The sequence below is a fragment of the Solea solea genome, chromosome 11 (genome assembly GCF_958295425.1).
Source record: "Solea solea chromosome 11, fSolSol10.1, whole genome shotgun sequence".
Taxonomy (NCBI): domain Eukaryota; kingdom Metazoa; phylum Chordata; class Actinopteri; order Pleuronectiformes; family Soleidae; genus Solea; species Solea solea.
The window spans coordinates 23,978,731-23,996,753 of NC_081144.1; the positions used below are offsets into that span (position 1 = coordinate 23,978,731).

General features: G+C 41.7%; 2 protein-coding genes across 2 annotated transcripts; both read right to left on the reverse strand.

The window, feature by feature from the left end:
- Positions 1-4,069: 4,069 nt before the first annotated feature.
- Positions 4,070-8,820, reverse strand: LOC131468445 (keratin, type I cytoskeletal 18-like). Its single transcript, XM_058642706.1, has 7 exons — positions 8,329-8,820; positions 7,172-7,254; positions 6,112-6,268; positions 5,799-5,963; positions 5,576-5,701; positions 4,518-4,738; positions 4,070-4,273 (listed from the first exon to the last, which is right to left on the reverse strand). Exons 1-7 carry the CDS (start codon positions 8,737-8,739, stop codon positions 4,147-4,149), a joined length of 1,290 nt encoding a protein of 429 aa, XP_058498689.1. The 5' UTR covers positions 8,740-8,820; the 3' UTR covers positions 4,070-4,146.
- A 1,411-nt stretch (positions 8,821-10,231) lies between these two features.
- Positions 10,232-17,664, reverse strand: krt18a.1 (keratin 18a, tandem duplicate 1). Its single transcript, XM_058642705.1, has 7 exons — positions 17,114-17,664; positions 14,581-14,663; positions 14,182-14,338; positions 12,016-12,180; positions 11,774-11,899; positions 11,379-11,599; positions 10,232-10,779 (listed from the first exon to the last, which is right to left on the reverse strand). The coding sequence occupies exons 1-7, from the start codon at positions 17,543-17,545 to the stop codon at positions 10,665-10,667; spliced, it is 1,299 nt and encodes a 432-aa protein (XP_058498688.1). The 5' UTR covers positions 17,546-17,664; the 3' UTR covers positions 10,232-10,664.
- Between the last annotated feature and the right edge of the window lie 359 nt (positions 17,665-18,023).

Sequence of the window (18,023 nt, forward strand, 5' to 3'; positions counted from 1 at the left end):
TTCAGGTCTGTTTGGAGCCCACTGAGGAATTACAGGCATGCAGAAGAAATGCACTTTTATCTTCTGTCTGTTCTCTCTCTCTCTCTCTCTCTCTCTCTCTCTCTCTCTCTCCATCATATTTCATTGAGGCTTTGAGTTTAAGAGTTTTGGAAACACAACATGTTGCACCGGAAATTGGCAAAACGCAGGAAACTGTGACTTGTCAGCCTTCAACTGAGAGAATTGATAACAGAACTGTCTTTATCTAAACTTATACCTCGATATAATGGTTGTATTTCTGCTCCTGGTCTCTCTCTTCTCTCTCTACCTCACCTCCCTCTTGTCCTTTCTGTCCCCAACCTCTCCTCTGTCCCCCATTTTTCCTTTCACCCCAACCTGTCTTGGCACATGGCCGCACATCAGTCAGAGATCAGAGATTTCTTCCTTTTTTTCTCTCCACTGTTGCCTCTAGTGTTTGCTCATTGGGTTTTCTCTGCCCTCGATGATGTCGTCTATGTACAGAACCTCAATGATCGTTGAAAATAACTGAGTAAAAGTACTATGTGACCAGAAAATGACTTTGGTAGAGGTTGAAGTCACTTTATACTTAAAGTATTTGACATTTACTGTACTTAAGTATGAAGTCTTCAGATATAAAGTAGAAGTATTTAAAAAAACAACGGTAGCTCAACTTGAAGGATGTGGGTTTGATTCCAGGCTCCACTCATCTATATACAGTATGTGTCCTTGGGTTAACCCTAAGAAATGATGGTATTATGGACTCCTTTGAACCCCATAATTTAACTTTCTTTGAAGTGTTTTATGACACACTGACACATACTGAAGTTTGTCACTGTAATCCAGACGATCAGACATGATTCATGATGTTTATCATCATCATCAAGTACGGTTGTTGTTGCCATAGGAGAAGGATTTTAAATAAAATGATTTACTCCAGCTTCAAACTAGGATATCTTACAAAATATGTTTCCTCACCAGTAGAAATTCTGTTTTAGCAAGAAATAATAAAGATAGTGTAACTTGTGTAACCCGTTCATTTCCTCACACCAGATTCCATAGAGAAAATCAGCGATTTTACATCACAGCACGCGGGTGTTGTTGCGCCACTGCTGCCTCTGTCACTGAGTCCAAATGTGCTATTTGATGACTTCTGTGGTTTTGAATCCATTTGTGACACAAATTTACCAAACATGGCAACAGTAGACCAGTTAGTCCTGTGTCCCTGTGAGCTAAAAAAAACTGTCTAATGGCGATAATAAAGCTACAAACAGGTTATTCAGGCGTTAATATAAGTGAAGCTAAATCTGCGTGTCGACCACTGGCAGCCACGCTTTCATGAGAACACATGTCCATTCTTGAAGCTGATTCATGGTGGAGGGGGCGTAAAATATGTCCTGTGACCAAAGAAATGTGTGTGTTGTATTAAAGAGAGCACAGGACTGATGCTGACTCATGCAGACGTACATAAACACAAACACAAGCACGCAGAGACGTTTGCCTGGACGTGGCATGGGAACGGCGCGGCTCCGTCTGTAACAGCAGGTCAAAATGTGAATTTCTCAGCAGCAGAAAGAATTTCCTCAGCTCACTGCAGACTCGGCCATGTGTGTGGGAGGAGGAGGGCGAGAGGTCAGACGGCCCCGCGATGTGTATGTGTACGTGCAGAAGTGGGAGTTGTATTACATCATGTATGTACGCACGCTGAGGTTATGTAATAATACATAAACCATTTTTATTGACGAACAGATGTGTTATAAGTCTGCAGATTATATTCAACCCCAAAGAGAGCTTTTTTTCTTAAACCTGCTCCACACAAGAGGATTATCAAATCTGAGTTGATTTGGAAAACACGGGAGATCAGCATGCACAGACCCAATGATCCAGTTAAGACTCAGGAATCTCACACTTGGCGTTTTAATCAACCGATTTCAGGGAGGAGATTCCAGGGATCTCAAAGAAACTCACGCAACTCAAAAAGTTTATTTGTGGCATGAACCCGAAACCAGAAGTTCCAGGTGATGCAGAACTGCTCAGGCTTTAACAGATAAGATTAACAGAATAATCTCTGGAGACATTATTATTTGAAGGTTAAAATCCTACATTATCTCACTTTGAAGTTAAAAGTACAGTTTAGTTCACCCTGGTACAGCTTGGAACGGTAAACCCTGATCTGGCTTGTGTTTCCTCGGTGTGTTGTGTAAACTGACGATGGAGAGATACCTGTGTCAGATATAGGGCTGGGTATCAATCAAAATTTTCGATACTGGTACCAATACCTTCATTTCGATACCAGTTCCTGATCGATACTTTTTTCGATACCAGTTTTAAAATATAATTTCTAAAAAAGAGAATTACATTACTCATTATGGTACAAATCCATCCTTAGTTTTTATTTTTAGACAGAAGAAAATAAAATAGAACTCAGACGAGCTGAGGTAAACTACGACCTCATGAGTAGACGAAACAGCCCTGCAATGAGAGTCAGGGGGGCGGCAGCTCTTGTAGCACCAGTGCAGGGATTAGCTGATGAGATGCAGGTGATGAGCGGGAGCACAGGTGAGAGAGGCCACGCCCACAATTAATCTAGGTAGACCACATACATGAAGGGGAAAATAAATGGTCTGCAGTCTTGATGACCACTCAAAGTTGCTTTACACTACAGTTTCACCCATTCAGCCATTCACTCACCCATTCACACACTGCCAAACCAGCCGTCAGGAGTTGGGTGTCTCGATATGTAGACAAGCTCTACCTCTGATCCACTGTTGCTCCTAAATGGTGCGTTCCATTTACAGTCATCGGAAGTCATGACAAAAAAAAAGACACATGCAAATGTATCTCTGGCTAAACACTGTTAGCAACATCAGTTAATAACACCACTCTACATGGTGTTCTGTTCACACTAACAGTGTAGCAACATGTCCATGGATAAAAGTGATACGTATTTATGTGTACGACTGACTTCATGTGAAACAAATAAGACAAAAGTGCAATTAATAGTACAAATAACAGATTTTGAAATCCAACGTCAGGGTTTGTGAAGTTGGAAATCCGACCTTCCAACCCAACCACAACTGGAACGCACCAAAACAACAGTGAAGCTTTCCAGAGAATTTTATTGTCAATTTTTAAATCTACAGTGCGAGTCCGTTTGTGAGTACGTGTTTCAGTACGGAACCCGACAGACGGCTGCCAAATACTGGCACCTGATCAGTTTTCTTGGTATTTTTTGAAAATGTTCACAATCAAATGAAAACAACTGTGTCATATTTACCAAAGTGAAACAAACTGTAGGCAAACACTTGCTGAAAAGGGGCGCGTTAGCTTATCTTAGCTTATCTTAATTGTGGGGAAACTAGCTTGGCTGTGTAATGTACAGGATTTGTTCTAAAAGGCAGTTTCTTGTCTGAAGTCACTCCCATGAACTCTTCTACTACTTTACAACAACCATGTGATGTTTATATTATGCCTTTTTTGTGTGTGTGCATATTTACCCAAGACAAAACCTGATGACAAGTGGGGGGAGACTTCTGTACCTTTGGTCAGACACACCCAGGTACCTTGCTAAGCTAAGCTGGGCTAAGCTACACAAAGCAAACAATTGGCTTTACCTTCACGTTGTGGCAACATGGTAGCATATCACATCACATCTCTACTGATACTGATGTAAGCCGTTTTAAACAACCATGCTATTAACAACACATTTCTGTGGTTGTATTTACCACTTTTAAATACTTAATCATATGTAATACTTTGCCTTTTTCCTTCTTTTATATCAAAATAAGTCACAACAACTCAGTGTACCTGTGCGTAGTGGAGCTGTTTTGTAATATTTAGAGTTTACAGACTGATTTAAACATTTTCTTTCTCATATGTCTGATCCAGTGATTCACTGAATCTGTAACATGTGGTATCAATTCTCACATTTAAACCAGCACCAGATTTCTAATAATCATATTTCTCACATTGTCAGTCTAACCCTTTTCCGGGAAATCATGAGTATGTGATACATACTGAACGTAAATGTGTGATGAATCACGAGTTAAATAAAGACAGGTGACACAGATGAGATTCTTTGCCTCATTGCTTGTTTTATTTTGTTACAGGTTGTTTTTTCCGTTTCCCACTCGACATCTGTAGCTGCGGTTAATGGACGATCTTATCGCTGGATTTCACGTCCTTGCTCTCTGACACCACTTTGCCGTCCACCAGAGTCTGAGTGACTGTCACCACTTTGGTCTGGACCAACTTGGGATCGACTGCATCCTCCAGTCTGGAGAGGAAGAAAAAAAGATTACAGAAGTAAAATTAGTACAAGTTTGGTTAATACACTGTGATAAACTCTTAATATTCAGGAATTGAAAGTGTAAGTATTGACTCGTACTTCAGCTCCCAATGTTGTGGTCACTTCATGTTTGCATGAAGCTAATTCGACTCAAATTTGCAGGAACAGCCCTTGAGCAGAGATATGCTCACGAACGGATTGTCTGATCACTCTTTTCCGTCCTCGTACTCACTTTAAAGCTTCACCGTCCAGCAGCCTCCTGTACTCGGCGATCTCAGCCTCCAGTTTCACCTTGATGTTGAGTAGGAGCTCATACTCTCTGGTGTTACCATGGATGTCGCTGTGGATCTGAGTCAGCTCCTCCTGCAGCCTCACGATGATGGCGTTGTACTTCTCCACCTCCATGTTGTAACGCATCTCGATGTCTCTGAGAGTGGCCTCCAGGGACGCTCTCTGTCAAGAGGTGGAAGGTGAACGGTTTAGTTTTTTGTCACTGGTACAATAAATATGTAGATAGATCTAGCAGCTGATTAACTTAGCTTATGATAAAGACTGAAAACACAGGGAGATACCTAGAGCTAGAGCTAAAGAGTAGCCCATTGCCTCATGGATCAAGAACTTGGCCAGTTACCAGATGATTGCTGATTTGAATCTCGGTAGGTCAAGGGCTGGAGTACCTTGGAGCAAGGTACCTAATTCCCATTGCTCTCCGTTGATTGGGGAGCAAATTAATCCAGGATAAATGGGAGAGTAGTGCCATGAAGGGCATGAAAACAAAAGATCTCCGAAATCAAAAACATGTGGATCACTGTGGAGGTGATCTACCGTGGCGACCCTTGGAGGACTACCTTTGGATTGAGCTAGGTTCCTTTAGCAAAGGTAATGGATCTAGACTGTAGGGTTTAGATTGTTGAGTTTAATCTGCAAGTCTCCATATTTGTCTGTCAAGACAAATACGATCCAGCAAAGTTTTTAAACCCCTCCATTTTTGGGGGGCTCTAAAATACGAGGGTATCATGAACAACAGGCAAATTGGTAGCAGAAGTAGCTTTTTTTAAATGAAAACATACTGAAATGCTCTGTGATTGGTCGGATTCTCCTGTGACAGTCTTTAAAATGCTCAAGGAATTGCTTCAACCAGTTTCCAAAATACCAAGAAAGAATTCACCAAATGTGGATTTTCAGGACCTACTGTATAGTACAGTAGTATAGTATAGTAATAGTAAATTGCAACCACTGGTGACACCATGAGAGTTCACTCATTTATAAAAGTGGCACAAAAGCTCTCACCATACTGAGTGCAGACTGCAGTTCGATTTCTAGTCCCTGATATCTCCTTCTGATCTCCGTAATGACAGTTGTGGCCTCCTTCAGAGCTGCTGAGCTCTCAGTCACTTGGACCTGGACTTCTGTGATCTGGAATCAAGATAAAAGACATTTCATTCATTCATATGGTGCAAAAAAACAAAAACAGTAGGTGGACCACAGATACCGTCTGGGCAGAGAAAACTACCTGAGTCTCATGCCAAGCTTTCAGCTCCTCCTGGTTCTTCCGTGCTATCGTCTCGTACTTGGCCCTCATTTCCTCCATGATCTTAGCCAGGTCCTGTCCCTTAGGAGCGTCAACATCCACATGGACACTGGTCTGGGTGATGTAGGCACGCAATTCAGCAAGATCCTGTGGAGGAGGAAATAGTCAGGGAGTGATTTCCAGAACAAGGTTAGTGGGATTTTCCTGTGCAAAAAGGTCATGAAGCAAACGTGGCTGGCAATTTCATTCCTAATTACAGTTGTGTGAGATTAATTAATTGGTTTCTTTCACTCACAGTCTCGTGATTCTTCCTCAGGTTGATCAACTCCTCCCTCAGAGACTCGATGTCGCTCTCCAGGTGCAGGCGAATGACGTTGGTGTCGTCCAGAAGCTTCCTCAGTCTGAAGACGTCAGCCTCCACCGTTTGGCGCATGGACAGCTCGTACTCCATCCTGAAGACACGCATTTGTGCATCAGATTGACCCGTCCATGTTGGATTAAGAGTCTACTATTGTGGTGTTTCCATCGTGGTACAGTACGGTACAGTTTGGAATGGTAAAGTCCTGTCCTGGGTCAGGCTTGTGTTCTAGACCTAGTACAGGACTTTAACTTGTACGTGTGACATTGTGCGATGATAGCGAACGATGACATTGAACGCAGTTTGTGGCTTTTTGCGAGAAAAGACTACGAGCGTTGAAGAATCACCAGACGCAAAAGACCGTACCGTACCATTTCACTCTGGTACCCCATGGGAATGTTACCAAAAGGAACAGTAGGAGCGAAAAAAGTACATACCGTACTGTACCAAACCAACTGGTTCCACTCGATGGAAACATGGTTTATCTAGTCTACTATCAGGCACATGTTGAGGTTGTTTATTAACATAAAGGCCCTCAGTGAATTGAATTTCAAATGCTTTGGGACTTTTATTTAAATATACAGAAGAGCTGGATCTGTTTTTGTTTAATATTTCTGAATAATAGTATCGTCAAACACTACAGGCAGCCAACAAACTACTATATTTGGCATACAGCTGTACTTATGCATGTTTTAATGTGTGCAGTATAGATTATATGTAGCTTTTGTCAATTTACCTCATTCTTTATTTAACTAAGTATACAGCACATGATGACTCTCTCGTACTATAGTGTACTGTAAATAGTCTGCAGCGTCACTGTTTTTACTAAACATTATACTAAACATTTATATTATTGTAGGTTTGTATGTAAGTTTACATCTTTACTTTGGGTTTGTAGAATCATTTCTGATTTTATTTTGTATTAATACAATTAATGTTCCTTTGTTGATGTTGTTTTCTCTCTCTCTGATGTTTAAAAATGTATAAACAGACTCACTTGATTTTGAAGTCGTCCGTTGCCAGCTGTGCGTTGTCAAGAGAAATTGCGATATGGGCATTTTCCTTGATTTGGTTAAATATCTGGAATGAAAAAAAGAAGTTGTTGTTAGCAGGTTTCTTTGTGTCTATTCTACTTTATTTTCCCACAGTGACTTTGACGGACGGCCAACTTCCTCTTTGCTGAAATCACGCAGGCGAAAGATCGGTCGCGATAACGCACTTGCTGATAATTTGCAGAAGGAGCTAATGCTATCGTGGTCGACTTGCAAATAAATCTAAGAGTGAGGTTCGGGCAATAAATGTTGTGAAATGTGTAAAAGAGATTCACGGAGTGCAAGAAGTACGCAGGTATTAAGAGACAACGTTGAGGCGCTTCAACCTGGATGGACTCCGTGACTTTTTGTGCGACCATAACGTGATCTTAATAAATAAAAGGTTCTCTTCAAAAGAATTGGGGCATTTTTGAGCTTAGCATCAATAAAGTACTCACAATAAGGGCGTGGATGTTTAAAATTTGCTCATACTTAATTGTCCTGATTAACTGAATCATTATTTGATCAAAAAGTAACTGTTAATTTAGTGTTTAAGTAAATCTTCCAGTTGTCTTTACTCTTGTTCTTAAAGCAACAAACCACCTTGATAAAGTTCAGAGTGTAAGAACATTACATGTGCGTGTTGTTCAGGAAAAAAAAGGGACATTTGTGGTAAAAAAAAAAACCTAAGGGAAGAACAAATACCAGAAAAACCCTTGACGGCTCTTTGTGTGGCCGTGCTAATATGCAGAGGAATCACACATGAAAGCAAATCTAAAATTAAACACTGGTTAACTTCTCAAAGGACTTTAGTCTGAAGGAATTCCGAAAAGGGGAATTTCCACTTTGACACCATTGTGCAGGTGAAAGATCGGCCTTGACAATGAAGCTGATTATTTACACGAGGAGGGAACGCTATCGCGCCTCGCCTCGCACATAAAGATAAGGCGACACGTTACAGGGGTGTAAATGTCTGAAAATGTGTCAAAGGTGTTCACGGACACGCTCGAGATCAGGAAGTTCAGCGTGATCGTGGGTATGACGTGAGAAATCTCAAGAACTTTAATGGAGGGCAGTTTCTCACATGATCAGGACAATGGTTCCATCAGGATCAGGGACTCACCTTGGTCCTCAGGTCTGCGATGATGGCGTTGTGCTTGCCGAAGTCCTTGCCCTCCGTAGGGCCTCTCTTCTCAATGGCCTCCCTGATCTGGATCTCCAGCTTGCTGTTGGCCTTCTCCAGACTCCTCACAGTCTCCAGGTAGCTGGCCAGGCGGTCGTTCAGGTGCTGCATGGCGACCTTCTCGTTGCCGATGGTGTGGGTTTTGGAGCCCGAGGTTAAGGACTGGTAGTCGTACCCGCCGCTGTAGCCGCTGCCGACCCGGGAGCCGTGGGTGGCGGTGGAGATCCTGATCCCATGGCCGCCGGCTCCTCCACTCATGCTGTGGGCGTAGTGCCGGTCCATCTGAAGAGATCTGGGTCCTGAATTGGAGCCGAGAACCACAGAACTCTGGCGTCTCATCATGGTCTCCATGGCCAAAAAAGAAGTGTGTAGATCAATGAGGTGGAGGCGAAGTACTCCGGAGGACGTTGGCAGCTGAGAGTGGAGGACGGAGAAGTGTCTCCCGCTTTATATATGATTCAGAAAAGCAATAATTCCCGCTGCCACTCCTCTCCTATCTATATCACATTTTTACCTTTAGCCTCGCTTAGACTTTGTCCCCCAACACCCATTGTCAAAGGCGAGAACTAGGGCGTGCTGACACTTCCAGATTGATTGTGTGCACTAAAAGAAACGTATCTATGGTAACTGCAATGCCACGGGACGAGATTGTCCAAAAAGACAGTTTTATGGTTAAAAAAGAACTTATGGAGAGTCATTTTTCAACATCCTTTTCTTTCTTGCAGCTTTTAGTCAGTTATACATTAAGCAACTGAACTATTCAATAATAATGATAAAAATAGTGAAAACTGTATCTCCTTATGACATTGGATAACATTTATAATAATCAGAGAAGAGAAAAATATCAATCAAAAAACATAGCTGACCCCTAGAACTATTCCTATGCTAATACTATGATTTGATGATAACAGTCATACTTTTTATGCCTAAAAATTGTCATTTAGCACTAGTTCTCTACAGAATAACAAAGAGTTAGACTCACTACTACTATGGGGAAAGATTTCATAACTCTTGTTATCTTATCTTGACATTAATCCTTTCATCTCAACAGTCAACAAACACTAAGGTAGAGTAATTGCCCCGTACGTGTTACAAAATCCACCCGGAATGTGCACTTTGATGTAATTACGCTTAGTCACACAGGCGTATTGTTCACAGCAGGCTGTGAGTTTGTTTGCTGAGTGTTTTTCTGTCATCTGAGGGATTTGAATAATGGTTGTCTGGTATTTTCTCACCCCAGAGAATAAACATACAGTAGCTTTAATGTACGATGTAAGAGATTAAGAAAAGGTGTTTGTATGTGTTGGCACAGAATCAGCACTCACTTAGCACTCACTTACTCTAAAAATCTACACCTGCTTGTGTCTGTGTTATCTTTTTCCCTGCACCGAATCCCATTGAAAAAATCAGCAATTTTACAACACAGCACACAAGTTATTGTTCCACTGCCGCCTCCATCTGTTCAAGTCCAACTGTGTTAGCTCATGACTTTGGCATTTGAAATCTTTTCCTCAGATTCACCACAGTGACACACACTCACCAAAAGAGGCAGCAGTGGACCAGCAGCTCCTGTTTCCCCGTGAGCTAAAATCACTGACTTTCTCTATGGACTTTTGCACGGGAGCGTGAGCGTTTTAGAAAACTTCACTTTACAGCTGTAAAGATGCTGTCTGACTGTGAAATAAAGTGGAAAACGTCTTCCAAAGATGCCATAGACTTAAGAAAGAGTTCATTGTGTGTAATGTACAGAATTTTATTTTTGGAGAATTCAGCGATTATCATAATCTTTGATATGATCTGCTGCTTTCAGTTTCCAACAAAAACACCACGTTCACACCAAACAGAGAATTCTCAGATGGACTTTATTGAACCGTCTGAACATCACAGAGCGACAGGCAGATTTAACTGGAACAAAAAAAAGAAAACCAAAGATGACAAAATGGAAAATAAGAAATGTTTTTAAATGCATTAAATTGGACCCTTTTATTAACTTTTTAACTTTTTTTTTTAAAAATCGCTTTGTCTCGGACAAATCTCACAGCTCTCCAATTCTGAATTTCTGATCAATAAAAACAAACATATAAATAATAATAAAAATGATGAAATAAATAACAGATGACTCTGTTTTCCTCTGATCCAGTTTGTTTTAAATCCGCCTGTGCGTGAGCTGCATGACATGGAGTTGAACTAACAACTGTTAGAGTTAGAGATGGAGAGAAACCACTGTTAATCAAAACGTGTTAGTGTTCCGCTGCGTTGTGTTTGCGTCCGCTGTCTTAAAGGTTCTTGGTCTCTGTGCTGGAGGAAACCACCTTGCCATCCACCACAGTCTGCGTGACGGTCATCACTTTGGTCCTCACCGTCTTCTGGTCTTCCAGAGCGTCCTGGAGTCTGAATTTGAAAAAGATTAACGGTCACATGTTTGCCTACTGAGGTGAGGGACTCAGCCTCCGCTGACTGGTTCTGTACCACCATTAGTTTTACTGACAGAAAATGGAAATGTTTGACAAACCTCTGAATGGTAAGACGTGAATGAAGTCCATGAATTATTGAGTTAATTAATGAATTAACTTCATTAATTTACCAATTGAATAGCAACTGTACTCACTTTGAGTTCTTGTTTCTCAGATTTTGTGATCTTTGGTATTTTGACTGGAATTATGTAACTTTCCAGTGAGGTAAAAACTTGTAAAAATGTGTTTATGTAACGAAGACTGTCTTCAAGTACCTGGACGTACGGGTGGTACCAGACATAAAAACAGACGTGTAAACCGAAATTTCTCAAATTGGGACTAACACGTCCAGATAAGTTCGGAGTCACATTAGTGTTGAATGTAAACGTTTATTTGGACCACAAATATTTCTGGTCCACACTTTTTACATACTACATGCATTTTTCCGTGGTTGAATTCTAATACAGAGATGACGAAACCAATCAACCAATGGCGGTCTAAGACTTTTGTGTACCAAAAAATCATGCGTCTACACACTTGAAGTCTCCGCCGTCCAGCAGCCGCTTGTATGTTGCGATCTCTGCCTCCAGCCTCAACTTCATGTTGAGCAGCGTCTCGTAGTCTTGCGTCTGCTGCTGGATGTTGTTGCGCAGCTGCGTGAGCTCCGCCTCCAGACTCAGGATGATGCTGTTGAGGGACTCGATCTCCATGTTGTAGCGCATCTCCGTGTCCCTCACCGTGCCCTCCAGGGACGCTTTCTGTGAGCGCGAGACAAAGCAAAAAGACTGGGTTAAGATTTGACAGTGAACCTGTCCTGGTGTCTGATGACAGCTCCATAGCGACGGGTCATCAGAGTGTGACGGCTTGTGTCAACAAATTAAGTGTGAGAGTGGCTGATTCAGCGATTGTCCGACAGAGCGTGTACTTCTCACCAGGCTCCTCTGCGACTCCAGCTCGATCTCCAGGGTCTGAATCTGTCTGCGCAGGTCGTTCACTTCGGTCTGGGCTCCCTTCAGGGCCTCTGTGTTTTGGCTGACCTCGGTCTGAACTTTTGTAATCTGAAATAATAATAAAAATAATTTTTAGTTTAACGATAGAGTCAGTTTTGTTTTCTTTAAATTACATCCTGTGCTCCAGAGGAATCTCCTTGTTTGTCGACGACTCAATGATTTACCTGAGATTCGTGCCATGCTTTCAGCTCCTCCTGGTTCTTCAGTGCCACCTTCTCGTACTTGGCCCTGATCTCCGACATGATCTGAGACAGGTCCTGTCCCTTCGGTGCGTCAACGTCCACGTGCACTCCTGACTGGGCGATCTGGTTACGTAGCTCCATTACCTCCTGGTAAAAGAAAAAGGAGTCAAATCAAGTCAAATGTATTTACACAGCAGATAAAAAACTGCAGGAGTACAAGAGATATCTTCAAGGATTCAGATATAAGTGACTGGACTTGCTTGAGTTTGGTAGAATGTTTGTACAAGAGAAGATACAACAAAGTACAATCTGACAGCATCCAAATTAAAATAACTTTAAAGTAGATTTTAAAACATTGATAGTAAGAGAGAACCTGATGTGAAATGAGAAGAGCCTACTGTGTACTATCGCTTTTAGTTTTTTGGTAAGAGATCAGAGCTTTTGAAAAAATTGTGCTTTTTGACAAATGGTTAGAATTTGACTTGGAGTTTGTACGTGACAGTATAACAACGCAACTGTCTCAGAACAGGAAAGTCTTGTTGCTGAACTCTCAACCAGTTGTAAGCAGGAAGTTTTGGAAGTTTGACGGAACCAAATCTTTACAGGACAAGTCGAGTCGAGTAGAGCGGAGAATCTCTAGAACTGTATAATGGAAAAACGCCAAAATTGGCTAAAGTGTGTAGCTCTGGATTATGGTAAGGGGAGAACTACCAAACTAAATAACTTCAGCTTTGTTTCTGTTTAAGTGTCGATAATGTCTTGACAATGTCAATGTTTGGTTTTATATAGTTTTGACGAAGTCTGATGGAGGATAAAGTTTTGGGTGTGACTGGTAAATAACTGAGTGTCATCTGCGTAACATTTGACTTCGGCTTTTACTGAAACAACTCATCACAGTTGTTGGGGATTATTTTGTATTTTTAACCGGCCAAATCTTTTTCAAATGGACAGAATTGTTCTTTCATCACTAGAACTGTGACCACGCCGCGACTTGTTCCCACTTCCACCGAGCGTAATCACGTGAGAATTACGGTCAGGTGAATAATTCAGAGTTTTCCTACAGTAAACAAATGGGCGTGTCTTGGTTTGACACTGTGTAAATGACAGTCATTTGGTGTTTTCCTCTGTTGCCAAATGTGGACAGGAGCCGTTTTTTTACGATGAGGCTTCCCACAGTATTTCCACACAGATGCTTCAGATTTCAAACCTCCCTCTTTACACTCATGTGTTTTCCTTTTTTTTTTATCATTTGTTGTCAAGACCGTCCCCGTCCATCAAGGATGTGTCAACCACAGTTGTGGCACAGTGTGTAAACACACACTGAACACACACACACACACACACAAGGGGACGGTGGGGTGTTTGAATGCTCGTCTTAAGGGCGCGGATGTTTGCTTAAGTGATGTCTCGAGGAGTTATTTAAAGTGGAGTTAGTTTGGGATTCAACACAAGTGTGGACACGGCCTTTGACTAATATTTGACTTGAACTGATAGTATACAGACATTTTTTTTTTTAATAATTTACACAAAAACTAGATGAAGAGTAAAGAAAAGACACCATGCTTCAAATAGTATTTGTGTTTTGACTTGTAAAGTATGTGTATCCATAAATTTGTGACTTTATTTTGAGAATTTCTGAATTCTGAATTTATGTATTTTCTTAATTTAGAACCTAATAAAACACAAAATGATCCAGTTCTCTCATACCTTTATAAACTTTTAAAAACTTTCTCTTATGTCTGTGACAGATTCTTCTTCATCCTCAATGGCTCTACCACTCTAACCCTTTTGGTTTTATTATCGCTTATAAAGACTTTTTATTTCAATGGAAAGAAAACATCAGTATTTTTTTAGATTTAGATTCCCCCCAATAATTTTAAAGTGTTTTTTTTTTAAAAGTGATGTCATAAAGCGACCAGTAAGTGGTGAGTACATTTGGATTAAATTGTGATGACAGTATTTGGTAATCTGATCTAAAATGGGATGAAACCATAACCCCACACTTTAAAGTCTAACTCTTCTTCATAAACTATAATTAAGTTGGATTTTCCAGATGTGAACTTGAACTTTTGGCCTTTTCTCTGCTTCATTAGTCGTTTAGACGTTTGATTTCTTTACTTTGGTCTCTCGATGGTGCGTCACACTCACGTTTTCGTGGTTCTTCTTGAGGTGGATGAGCTCCTCCTTCAGGGCTTCGATCTCGCTCTCCAGATTCATGCGGCTCATGTTGGTGTCGTCGATGACCTTCCTCAGACCCACGATATCGGCCTCCACAGATTGGCGGATGGCCAGCTCAGACTCGAATCTAAACAAAAATCCCTTCAATGAGCTCATCAACTCGTCAACAACTACAATAATAAATATGGTCCTTATTAAGTTTGCAGTCACTCAACACTTATCAGCAGCTGTGTTTGCTGCCGCAGAACATTTCATTCATAACAACCACACTGGTTATAATGCAAAGGTGTTGATTCCTGACAAAATGAAATTGCACGCTGTGTTTTTCACACTACAATAAGAGCGGTTACAGTGTGGGCGTGGCCTTACTTCACTCTGAAGTCGTCCGCCGCCAGGCGAGCATTGTCGATGTTGAGAATCAGGCGGGCATTGTCGGTGGTGGCATCAAACACCTGAAAGAGGAACAAAAGGGTGGACGTCATTGAGGTTTTCAGAGCCCCGGACACAAGAGAAGCAACAGCTGCGTAAACACCAACGAGGAACTGACAAAAGACTTAGTTATTTTAAACTTACGTGTGACATGTGTTAGTAAAACTATACAAATGTTACAGATATGTCAGGAACTGCTCTTATAGTCACACGAATACATTTTTAAACTATATAAAAGAATATAATGTACCATACAGTGGTTAACTTATGTAACTGTACATCAGAAACAAAGCTGTAAGATGATATGATGGAGAGGTTGTGGTTGAGTTTATCTCTAACAGAGTTTATGATCCATTAAATTCCAATGTCAGTCATTAATCCCCCCAAAAACATAGATTATACGGAGTTGAATAAACCAGTTAAAACCCAAAGACATTTTATTGGTTTAGATTCTCAGTGTCGAGGATATTATACGTTTTTTTTTCAGGGGAAATAAGATGAAATTAACCCTAACCCTAACACAGAATTTATGATTGGACAATAAAGAGATTTGACCTGTCTTACTGGGGGCTAACTGGTTTAGCATTGATGCTAAAATAATGAAAAGAACATTAAAGAATCAAAACAAGAGTTAATGTAGGCGTTTCTTAACCAGAAACAGCTTTTAGTGAGAAAAGCAACTAAGTTTGATGATTGTGATTGTAAATATGAAAAAAGGCTGCTAGCATAGCGCTCATTGTTGAGTTTCAAGAATGAAGAAAAGTCGGTTTATACTTTTCTGACGCAGTAAATATGAAAAACCTGCCAGCAGCTTCACCTGGAAACCATTAATTAAATCATCATTAGTCTTTTTTAAATAAGTATGAAAAGGTGCATTTACGAACGCAAACACAAAGTCAACGCAAAGATGCAACTTTGGTGCAAATCCAGGCAACAATTTTGAAATTCACTTTAGTCAAGAAAGCTTGGCTTGGCACAAAAGAATCTTATTTTAATTAAGTTGTATTTTGTATATGTAAATATATGTATATATACCTGTGTGTAAATGTGTCGCTTCATTCAACAACAGTGTCTTTAAAAACATAAGTAAATACAATTGACTTCCGACACGAAGAGTGTGAGTCGCAGATCTAAAGAAGTAGGTGTTGATTCTGTCGACACTGACTGTGAGTGACAGAGTTATCACTCTCTCTCTCTCTCTCTCTCTCTCTCTCTCTCTCTCTGTGTGTAAATGTAGTTTGCTTTGCTTAAAAAAGCAGATGGTTGCCATGTTTGCCAAAGCAGTTACAGTGGAACAGATAAGAGGTGGACGACAGGACACAGGACACAGGACACAAGTGACCAGCCAATCAGAAGCTGCCAGACAGCAACTGTCCAACTGTCTCTGCTGCTGCTTGGGAACAAGGTCTTTGTGTCATCACAGGGACTGAGGTGATTTGCATAGGTGGTGTTGGGGCTTGTGTGTGTGTGTGTGTGTGCTCAGTCACATGATTACAACATGTATTTGCATGAGTTGTCGACACAGAACTGAGGCCCCGGGTTTGTGTTTGTTTACTAAAATTCATGTCAGTATGTCACAAGGTTAAAAAGTGTCAACATTTCATGAAGTCTCTCTACGTGTTCGTATCTCTGTTCTGTCCATTTTGTGTCCATTCCTTATTATTTCAGCTGTAAATCCCATAAACTCTGAGGTTTAGGTGTTTTCTAAAGTTGGTCCCAGTGGAGCAGTCTGGCACTGGAATGTTCCATTTTGGAAACTGTGCTTAACTCTGTGGAAACTGTCATTTTCAGTGGAGAGTGGCAGAAAGTGGCGCTTACACCGCCCAAAACTCTCTCAGTCTGTCTGTCCTTTACTTTTTTTTCAGGGACGATCAATGGACCAAAACTGAGAGAGATTCTTCTATTTTGCCTCACATTGACTGAACTGAAATTACTTTCTAATGACACTTTAATTATCATTAGTCCCCAAAAAAGCTCCACTTTTCTTCACTCACTCACTCACTCACTTATCTCTTCTTATCTTTTCTATCTACCCAGCCGTGATGACGTTACATAGCATAGGTTCAGACCCATTGTTTCCACTAACGACACATTTTATTGTGTTAAAAACAAAGTTGGCAGTTAGTCGAAGTCTCGTTTGTCTGGACGGATGCAGATTGACCCCTTCTTTCTAAATGTCTCTAAATTCCCTGGACCCTCATGAATTGTTTCTCTGAGTTTTCCTGTCTCTCTCTCTGTGACCCGTGACGTTCCAACATTCCTCCTCCATATTCCTTCCGGTCCATTCCTCACCCCCTCACCCTCACCCCCCCCACATAGATGGAGAACCTGTGGGTCGCTCTGCTGAAGACCAAACTTCAACAGAAAGTTCTAATAGAACATGAAGAAGCTTAAATCATCTGCCCCAATCTTCTACAATCCACCTTTCTCAACAATTATATTCATTCATTCATCCATCCCTCCTGCTCCTCACCTTCCTCCTCAGGTCGTCCAGGATGGCCTGGTACTTGCTGTAGTCTCTGAAGTCGGGCCCGCTCTTCTCCAGCGCCTCCTTGATCTTAATCTCCAGCTTGAGGTTGGCCTGCTCCAGGTTCCTCACCGTCTCCAGGTAGTTGGACAGGCGGTCGTTCAGGTTCTGCATGGCGAACTTCTCGTTGCCCATGATGTCGGCGCTCTTGCCGCTCACCTGGACGCTGCTGGAGTAGCCCCCGACCCCGGAGCCCATGGACACCCCGGAGCCCAGGCTGCTGCGGCTGGTGCTGGAGACGCTGATGCGTTGTCCTCCAGAGCCACCGTGCATGCTGGATGACCTGTAGACAGGAACAGAGGTGCGGGTGAGTGAGATGCCACCTGGCCTGCTACTGGTGGAGGAGCGCATGGAGTACGATTGCTTGGTAGTTTGCATTGTTGCTGAAGAGTGTGAGACTTCAGGGACACGAGAACACAGAGAGAGAGAGTGAGAGAGAGAGAGGAACAGGCTGGGCTGGAAGAAGTGGGAGCTCACAGACACAAGGCAGGAGGAGAGTGAACGCTTTTAAACTATATAAACCTTGTGGGCCCTCAGGTCCGCCCCTCTGGCCACTCCCACTCCCCCCTGAGTCGCCTCCCTCTTTTCCACTGGCCTAAACCGCAGGACGGCTCACTGCATGCCTTTGTGCTCCACAACCTCCAAAGTTGGTAAATTGTGAGGACTCAGCGGGATTTGAAAACTTAGCTCTGAGACATGAATCATACTAAATTAGACTGGGAGGTAACTTTAAGAGAAGGTAAAGTCAAAGAATACAGTTTTAATTCCAGAATGTTTCCCTAAAGGTAACATTGAGACCTTGTCTTTGTCCAGCTGGACTCTGGACTTTAGTAAAGTCATTATTTAACTCAACAGT